Raw genomic sequence first — 9,517 nt, 5'->3', positions numbered from 1 at the left:
TTATCGCGAGATTTGAAGTTTCCTGCTAGGACTCTGTCGCGTATTATAAAATAAAACCCGAAGCTCGGTGCTTATCGCTGATATACAAGACATGGCCTAAATCAATGTTTACAATTAACGAGAGTGGATCGATCAAAACGCCATCTGTCGTGATACACAAGTGAAGATACAGAAATATCCTCTTTACCAATGAAACAATTTTCACAATTGAAGAACATTACAATAAGCAAAATGATAAAGTGTACGCTCACAGTTCTAAAGAAGCTGCGCAAGTGGTCGGAAAGATACGTACCATCACTGACGCAGGATAATGACATCCTGCGTCAGTGATGGTTTGGTGGGGTGAGTTTTATAAAGAAGTCACAAAACTACATTTTTGTGAATTTTCAGTCCATTTTATAACTATATATAGTATCAAAATCCAGTCCTGGATCGTGTTGTGATACCTCTCAGCAATACACTTTTTAAAAATATATAGTGGACTTTCTAGCAGTACTTTGCACTTAAGTCGTCTCAAGGCACTCGTCATAAGGCATGAACTACCCATGCCTGGCTTGAAACCAATGTTCCGGACTTTATAAGAGGTGAAGACTGGCCCTGATCTAGGACCGACCTCAACCCTTTAGACTTCAAAATTATGGTCAGTTTTAGAGGATGTGGCGTCTGTAAATAAAAATTGTACATATTCATCTCATAGCCACTTATCAACATCATTACTTTCTTTTCCATCAAGTGGGTTAATTAAATTGTACATAGATATGTTACCTCTTTCTTTCTTTTGGACTGGTCGTACAGGCATGACAGCAACGTTTACTTTTTACATTCATTTCTATTGTCATTCTCTCCATCGATCTCGAGCGCTGGCCTCTTACACTCCCAATTTCCGTTTTTATATATTATTTTCTACATAATACTTTGTATATATTATTTACCTTCCAAATATATGTGAATGGACAAAGTTAGTTATACTTATTTTCTTCGAACAACTACAAGGACACGGCCTATTCTAAACAACACGGTGATATTGAGTCCCTTAAAAAATCTTTGTTGTAAGCAGTGACGAAATTTCCCTTGGAAACAGTGCGTAAATTCATAGATTCGTGGCCAGACAGATTAAAGATATGTATAAAAGCCAAAGATGGCCATTTTGAATAGAATATTTTTTTGCTGAGACTTTAATAATTATGTAGGTATAAATTTTAGTAATATTACATTACTTCATAAAATAAATGCATTTTTATTTGTAATAGAATTTATGGCAGGACTAGGTATATGGGGAAGCTTATGTTATTCAGTGAACAACGAAAGCTAAATCTATAAATAAAACTATTAAGGTACTTGTTTGTTATAAAATAAATTTATTTATATAACTATGCCGTGGCCTCGGGTAATGAAGTAATAATGTCTGAATCACCGGGATCGGTAATTGCGAGTGTACATACTCGATAATACTTTCCACAGGCTGTGCCAAGCTCAATGTTGTTTCCGCTATAGTGATGGACTCCAGTCTTTGCCAATAGAGCATAATATTCAATTTCCGATTTCCTGAAATATTTTTACAACTCATATGTACTTTAAATTTAAATCTTAATATTTGTTTATCAATGGGAGACCATCACACTTGGCCCTAATATAGTGATAATATTAAATTTGTTACACAAGTATTTTACATAAATAGAAACTATTTTTTCTATTTATTTCAAAAGAACCAAAATAAATTTTTGTCAGTTAAACATGTATGCTAAACATGATGGCAGCATAAAAAAATATTTGTGACTAAACAATGTCTATTGAATCCAGAACATTGTTTAGTTATTTAATTAAAATTTTTAAATATGATTTTTGTTTTATTAGTTTTAGTGTTGACTATGCTCAAGCATTATATTTTTAGAGCTCAAAAACCTTAGTGCATAAAACTTAAGTAAAAATCAATACAATAGACAAATATTTGTATCTGAGATACTATACTCTTTTACAGAAGTAAGTAACTAACCAAACCTTCGGATCTTATTGCATTAAATATTTACTTACTTGATCAAAGTTCAGCATATGGATTAAGGACTACTCCATAGGTTTCCCATAAATATGATTCAGCAATATGGTTTAGATTCTGACTAAATGTGAGGAGTCTTTCAATATTTTTCAGTTTTGACAACTATGTTTTGCTCTTATGTTGGTCTGTACTTTGTCCTATTCTGAAGTATTTTTGTTTTGTACATGGCAATATTTTTTTTATATGAAAATTAAAAGTTAATAATAAAGAAATTATAGTGATATGAAAAATTGTAATTTAATATTTTCATAATATTAACACATTGACAAGTGTATTTTATGTTAAGATTACTTATAAGAATTTAATTATAGAGAATTACTAGCCTTTTGTTCACTACTTTGTATGTATAGATTTCAGGAGCAGAAAAACCAGTTAAACCACTTCTGGATAGGATATCATGATAAAATATACACCAATTTTTAAGTCATATTTTCAAGAACTCGACTGTGAAAACCAAATCCAATTTGATGCAGTAGTTTTTGCATGGTGCCAGAATAAAGATACAGATAAAATTTCTAATTGTTTTGGTTTCTATTGCTCTTAAATATCTCCTATATACAAACATTGTCTAAAAATCAAACTAAACAGATATCTCTCTATTAATAATCAATCACCAATTGCTGAATCATGAAGAGGGAATCCATACTTCTTTGTCCTAAGACTCCATATGCATCCCTTTGTCAAAATATTAATTGGGAAACACTACTTCTCAGTAGTCTCACCTTAATGGAGGTGCATTCTTGGCAATGATGACCAACTTTGCTTTACCCTGACGCAGTGTTTTCAAAGTCTGTTTGTAACCAAGGCAATATTTGCCAGATTTCATAACCAATGCCAAGCGCGAGTTGATAGACTCAATAGTCTTTTTCTGTAATAAAATATTATGCAAATAATCAGTTATACAATTAATTTTAATATAATTATTAAGTATATTAGAAATTTTACAGGATGATTGAAAATAATTTTTAGTAAATAAATCTAGAACGAAATATGTAACAATAAATTAATATATATAGAAAGAAAATTCTCAATGCATACATTTCTAAAATGGGAATGTAAGATTATAGGAATCTATGGCAAAAAGTGTGACAAACTGAATTAACAAATCTATGTAACATTTGTCAAATCTATTTGTCAGGGACAGATAATCACTATTCCCGATCTCTAATCCCAATGCTGACAGTCATCCAGGTGTACAGACCTTACCCTTATCTAATTTTTAGATGAAATAAGAGCTTGATTATACAAGAATATGTGGCATGGCATCAATCAGAGATGATAAGTGAGCATGTAAGCAGGTCAGTTAGCCCATTATGATGACTTAAAAAACCAATCATGATGGTTTCCAGGTGAAATCACATGCAGGTTGATGACAATTTAAATAATTCTTAAAATTTTAGGTATGTTCATAGAGTATTCACTGACCATAGCATTTCATAACCTCCACGTTTTTTAAATGTATAAAAATGAAATGGTAATTATGTCTTTGTTATTGGTGTATGCTGGTGTTATTGATATAACTTGCTTGTTAGAAAGGAATTGTTAGTAATGGTAAAGTATTGTTAGTAGTAGTAAGAGCCCCATTGCTTGCAATATACCCAACCAGATCGACCATCACATGGTCCCCTATGGAAGCTATCGTGCTGAATCTCAGGTACATTCATACAATTGACTATATAACCTACTTTTTCATTCTCACCTATTATCTCTCAGTGGGGCCCCGCTAGCGTGGGCAAGTTCCCCTTCTATTGTCATTCATTAGAAAAAAATTGCTTGTTAGAATCTTTCTCAACCCCGCAATTAATCAAATAAATTACGAGTCTATCAAGAAACAAATAATATTGGACTTACTTTATGGAGGTTACTTATAATCAAAAACAAATAACCATGCCAAAAGTCCATAAGAAAATGAGCACGTGTTCACGTTAAACTTACCTGCTTCTTAGCCGCAACCATTGTGTATGTTTATAGTACAGCTCACAATGTATGCTAAAAGAAAAAATATTAAATTAATAAATGTAATAAAATCTTTTATTTATTAATAAATTTGTAAAATTATAAAATTTAAGGTATACCCGTAGAAACGCTACCGCACCAAAAACCAAAGACGGAAGTAAAAGGAAGAGACTAAAAAAAATTACAATATCTGTACTGTCTGTCAGTTGTCTGTCAGTCTATTCAGTCAAAATTTTTTATTATCGCCAGTACGTAAACAGCGCATCAGATACCTAAGAACAAGGAATTACATAAAAGCAGTGATAAAATTGTCAATTCATAGCAGGCTAATGTATAGAAATTGTTATACGACCGTATAACCCTACCAATTTCAAATACAACCTGCTTGCATACTTTCTACATAAATTGTTTAATAATTTATATATTATTTTAATAATATATTATTTTAATAATTTAACAATCTGGCTGATTATATATAACCGTTAGCTAAATAGCCAGCTATTTGGCTAATTTGCTATTGTATAAATGACTCATTACAATTGATCCAATTAAAAACAAATAATTCAATAAAAAAAAAATCGCATCATCTAACTTATTGCCGCGTTGAGGATCGAACATGATGTAATGCAGCTAGGCAGTTACTCAACTAAATTCTTAACGCTATGCATTACGCTTAGTTTAAAATTAAGCACGATGTAATACATCCAGACCGTTATTAAAGTAATAAGTTATCGGCTAGCATACGCTATCGTTTCGAACATTTACTGGCAGTTATGAAGGCTTACGCAGTTATATAGCCGATAATTACAACAGCTATCATTGCTGACGGGTGAACGTACTTACATACCAGTTAGCGGTTAGTCGTAGATGCTTTATAATGTGTTGGCCGCACGAGACTAAGCGAATTGCTGGCTACGTGTACGATAGATAACTTAGTTGCGGCTATTCTTAGCAAAGCTGCGATAGAGGTATATATATGAATATCGGTATGGCTTTTGTTCTTAGGATCATTAGTTTCAGAATGTAGTGATTATATGTTATCTAATAAATTATTTTTCAGAGAGAGACCTTTAAAAAAAGTGCCTATCTACTCTCATACATGAAAGGTATTCGATGACACATATATGTGTTTGTGAAGCTTTGCTTGCATCGTGAGGCAGGTACTAGAATATTCTGGGGTAGATACACCCACATGAACCCCGTCTCTCGAGGAGAGAATAGATTGTTAGTAATAGGGATTTGTAGCCCCACTGCTAGCAATATACTATATCAGATCGATTATTATATGGTTCTTCCTTTTATCCAATCAACCACGATGGTTTTCTTGTGGAAACCATCGTGATTGATTTATATACCGATAGCGCAGGTGGGGTTACCATTCCATTATCATCCATCAAAATAAAAACCCATCAGATCGACTTTCGCGCGGGCCCCCCTGTAAACCATTGTGGTTAATTCCTGGTGAATTAATCACGATGGGTTGATCTTCCTTAATCTCATCTATTATCCCTCACTGGTGATCTGCCAGTATATATCGTTAGCGCAGGCAAGATTACCATTCCATTATCATCCATTAAAAAAAAAAAGCATCTATGTGACATATTCTGTAGACATAGTCCACAGATGAGAGAGAGACTATGACAGTCTCATAGCTATGAATAAATTCCTAGATTCTATTTTACATATTTTTGAGATATGGTTATTTGTTCAAAAGTTCTAAATAAATTTGTTTAATTAGATTTTAACTACATGTCGGTCTTTACTTATTGACATATTATGTGTATGTGCAAATAATCAACATATTTATAAATGGTCGAGCAAACGGGCATGTCGTTTAAAATTCTCACAAGATTCTGTTTCTTAATAAATTTAATCATATTTAAAAGGCAAATGATTACAAGTGCGACTTAACTGCCACTGGCCAATAAAATGAATATTTCATCACCATCTCACATCTATCCAACATTTACAAAACCTGAAATAGTAGGATATATGAGTGTAGATGTCTCAAGACAATATCATTCAGATTTATCTCAATTGAAGTATCTTACAGTAATACCAAATGGAAGAATAGCTTTAGATTTAAACTACGGCATAGAGAAAGCTGTTAAAAGGACCACTGATAATAATAATGAACAGATTGTGTTGTTGCTCAAATTCCTTCTTGATAAAAGACCTGCACTACCTACTAACTCATTTGAACCTATGTTTATTACATATAGACGAACATTAATTAGTGTAATGTGCAGTGCTTTTTGTAATAAAGACTGTCTACACATTGCAGCAACTTTGTATAATAATAATGTTTATTTATGTTCTCTTGAAACACCACAAGATGTACAAAAGAGGCTGTCCCGAAGCTTACAGGAAATTAAATTTTGTGCTTGGGGATATAAATTTGAACAATTCATGTTATCAGGTTGTAATTTTATTTATTTTAACAGTAAAGTTTTCAAGTGTGTATGGATGAAAAAGCAAAAATTCTGGGAGGACTCTTGGAATTTTTGATAAAAAGTAAAACGTGTTACTGCTAATTAAAAAAGTTTATATACCTTATCAGGTCGACCTTGATGTGGTTTCTCATGGAAACTATCATGGTTAATTATTATCGAATTTGTCACAATAGCTTATCTGACCTGCTTCCATTCTCACTTATCACCCTTCACAGGTGTCCCGCTAGCATATTTTTAAAATAAAAATATGTCATAACTGGATACCATGGTCTTAGCAGCCACAGAGGGAAAGGGACAATCCCTTATACCCAATAATATATAAAATATAATCCAAATAATAGGGTCTAACAGCTCCATTGTTAGCAATATACCCTATATGAACTTTCATCCAATTCTCCCTGGAAACCATCCTGGTTAAATAATTTTATGAAGTATTTTATTAATTAATAAATCAATAAAATAATTCATAAAATAATAATGATGGGCCAATTGGTGTGGTTTTATCCTCACTTTTTATTTTTAATTGGTGCAGTGGATTCCAATAATGCAAGTGGGGTTTAATTCTATTTTTACCCATTACAAAAGAAAAGCCCACTGGAGGTACTTGCATATAGTGCTGTCTTGACAATGTAATTTATTAGGTATTGTATGTGTATTTAATAATATTTACCGATTTAAAAAAAGGCGGCTTTTATTTCCACTACAGTACTATTTTTGTATATATAAAATCATCAAAATTGATGTAGCTACTAAAATTAACTTATCAAATTCTCTTGAAGCAGTTTAAATTTTTATTAAAATTCTACTACCTACTTGAAATATTCAGCATGTACTTGCCTATATCTATTTAAATGGGTAATGCATACCTACTTTAGGTTGGTAGTGGTAACCTTCGCCTTATAGATATGTATGCCGCCATAGAATCACAAAATACATTGATCCCTATGATACACCTCAGGCCTTGCCATTGCGGAGAAAAAATATTTATCAACTTCCAGTTTATCTTCTTATTATTGATATCTGTCGGTCACTATTTTAACAATATAACTAAATAAACATTAATAAAATTTATTTCAGATCTTCCAAATCTTAAACCTGATATTGATAAACCTGTCATAGAAAACGAAGAGTTTTCAATATTCTATCGAGCCATGTTTGGTAAACATAATTTATTATATGGTGCACAGATTGACGGATTGTTGGCAACAACTGAAAATGTATCAGGCCCACCCAAAATGGCTAATAATGAAGAAAATATAAATTACTTAAAAAATAACGAGTTTATTGAATTGAAGACCAATAGAGAAATATGTAATAGAAGACAAGAACAAAATTTTAAGTCAGTATATTTTTACAAAATATTTTGTTATTTCATAGACTCTACTTTTTTAAACAAAATTAAAACTTCTTACAGAAAGTATAAACTATTGAGATGTTGGTGTCAGTGTTATTTGGCTGGATTAAAAGGACTTCTTGTAGGATTCAGAAACGACGATGGCATTATACAGAGAACACAATGGTTTGACACAGAAGAATTAGTCACATATTGTAAAGTAAATGTTAACATACCTATCTATAACCTAAAAATATTAACTATACTAGTAGCCTATATATATCTATATCATTTACAAATAGAAGCCATTCCCTGATCCCTCTTTTTTTAAAGTAGGTAGTTTTAATTACGTTACGAAAGACCAGAGGGAAATGGAACTAGCTAACGGTCTTTGCACTAACAATACTCGCTTCTACTTCTCTCCAGGAAAAACAATCAGTAAAGAATTCTTGGTGATTTCTGCACTCACGATGGGCCGACTCGCCTGATCTCACCTCCAAAAGTCTTGTTTCACTGCATGCACTCAGTGTAATAAAGGCTATTGTTTCCTTTTAGATGCTTCAGGTGATGAACACTCATGTTCATGAAGTCATGTACTCATACTTATATATTTCATTACAAAAGTGGTTCGTCAAACATAGCATTTAGTTATCATATACAAGTGATCATTTTCTACTGACTTCAAAAAAAGAGGAGAAACAATTCGGTTCCATTTTTTGTTAACTCATAACTCCGTTAGATATAAACCGTTTTAAAAAGATATTTTATATCTGAATCAATTTCAGCAAAATCGATTCAGTAGTTTAGTTTCAGTTCAGTAGCTTTATTCTATAAAGGCAGTCGGTTTTTTTATGGAATACAATTTTAAATTATTGTAACAAACTCTATCCACAGTCGAATTTAAATCATCCATCTAAAAGAAACTTTATTTTTGTATTTAATGAAAGTCAGTTAATTATATATAATTAACAATTATTATTTTTTATTTAAAACGATGATGTAAATGCCGTACTCTTTTTAAAAGCACTACCTACTTTTTTATGTTTTTTAAACAATTTAAAAAAATAACAATTTAAGCTTTTCGTGATGAAGCGTGTATATAATAAGCAGCGATTTATTATAATTTGCGTATATGACGAGCGGCGGGTGTCAGGTTGCTTGGATGACATGGGGGAGAGTTATACTTAATTTTTACTCATAAAAACTATAAAATTTAATGCATTTTTTTCAGGGCGAGTGGTCTCCTCAAACTGCGTTGAGTTTCTTGGATTACTTTTTAAGTTTTGTAAACAATTGTTTTCATAGTCAAACTAATAATCATGGACCAGTATCGCTGCAACTTGAAGTTAATGGCAGTGATATAAAAGTCACTAAAAAATTTAATGGTACTGATATCCTACCTGATTGGTATTTACAATAGTAAAAGATAGGTAGGAGTAACTAATTTGTGTGTAAGTAGATACTTATATGTACTATTACACGATTGTAATTTACAATGTCATTAAAGTATTTATTAATTTAAATTGGAATTTTTCTCTCCACTGTTGTCATAATAATCCGGAAACTGTTAAATAAATTTACTAGTAGATGTTTTTCATTTATACTCTGTAAGTTGTAGCATGGTGCTGACATTTTACTATGCCACTATATCTGAGTGTGATTTTTAAAGTAGAAATCAATCAAAAAATAATTACTGACACTATCTTACATTCCAATGTCCTG

The 9,517-nt window shown here is 31.7% G+C and overlaps 2 protein-coding genes across 3 annotated transcripts in view; one reads left to right on the top strand and one right to left on the bottom strand.

Moving 5' to 3' along the window:
• Window positions 1-1,335: 1,335 nt before the first annotated feature.
• Window positions 1,336-9,517, bottom strand: part of LOC113522565 (60S ribosomal protein L30) — a 75,044-nt gene continuing 66,862 nt past the window's right edge. The window contains exons 1-4 of one of the 2 annotated variants that reach the window (XM_026908293.3): window positions 4,129-4,231; window positions 3,989-4,042; window positions 2,776-2,921; window positions 1,336-1,545 (exon numbers count right to left, since the gene is read on the bottom strand). In XM_026908293.3, the coding sequence (XP_026764094.1) occupies window positions 1,371-1,545; window positions 2,776-2,921; window positions 3,989-4,009 (342 nt within the window). In that variant the 5' untranslated portion in view covers window positions 4,010-4,042; window positions 4,129-4,231 and the 3' untranslated portion in view covers window positions 1,336-1,370. Of the gene's footprint in view, window positions 1,546-2,775; window positions 2,922-3,988; window positions 4,045-4,128; window positions 4,232-9,517 lie in introns of those variants that run through there. The other variant, XM_052897836.1, reaches the window with a different exon arrangement.
• Window positions 5,648-9,318, top strand: LOC113522578 (decapping nuclease DXO homolog). Its single transcript, XM_026908311.3, has 4 exons — window positions 5,648-6,428; window positions 7,540-7,801; window positions 7,877-8,015; window positions 9,027-9,318. The coding sequence occupies exons 1-4, from the start codon at window positions 5,939-5,941 to the stop codon at window positions 9,213-9,215; spliced, it is 1,080 nt and encodes a 359-aa protein (XP_026764112.1). The 5' UTR covers window positions 5,648-5,938; the 3' UTR covers window positions 9,216-9,318.

The sequence above is a fragment of the Galleria mellonella genome, unplaced genomic scaffold (genome assembly GCF_026898425.1).
Source record: "Galleria mellonella isolate WM207_F2 unplaced genomic scaffold, CSIRO_AGI_GalMel_v1 utg38, whole genome shotgun sequence".
Classification (NCBI taxonomy): Eukaryota; Metazoa; Arthropoda; class Insecta; order Lepidoptera; family Pyralidae; genus Galleria; species Galleria mellonella.
This window is presented reverse-complemented; position numbering and strand designations above follow the sequence as displayed.

Excerpts from the sequence above, each read along its gene's own strand:
- LOC113522578 (XM_026908311.3), top strand. The coding sequence starts at position 5,939 with ATGAATATTTCATCACCATCTCACATCTATCCAACATTTACAAAACCT. Across the intron at positions 7,802-7,876 it reads AGACAAGAACAAAATTTTAA|AAAGTATAAACTATTGAGAT; the intron begins GTCAGTATATTT and ends AACTTCTTACAG. Across the intron at positions 8,016-9,026 it reads AATTAGTCACATATTGTAAA|GGCGAGTGGTCTCCTCAAAC; the intron begins GTAAATGTTAAC and ends CATTTTTTTCAG.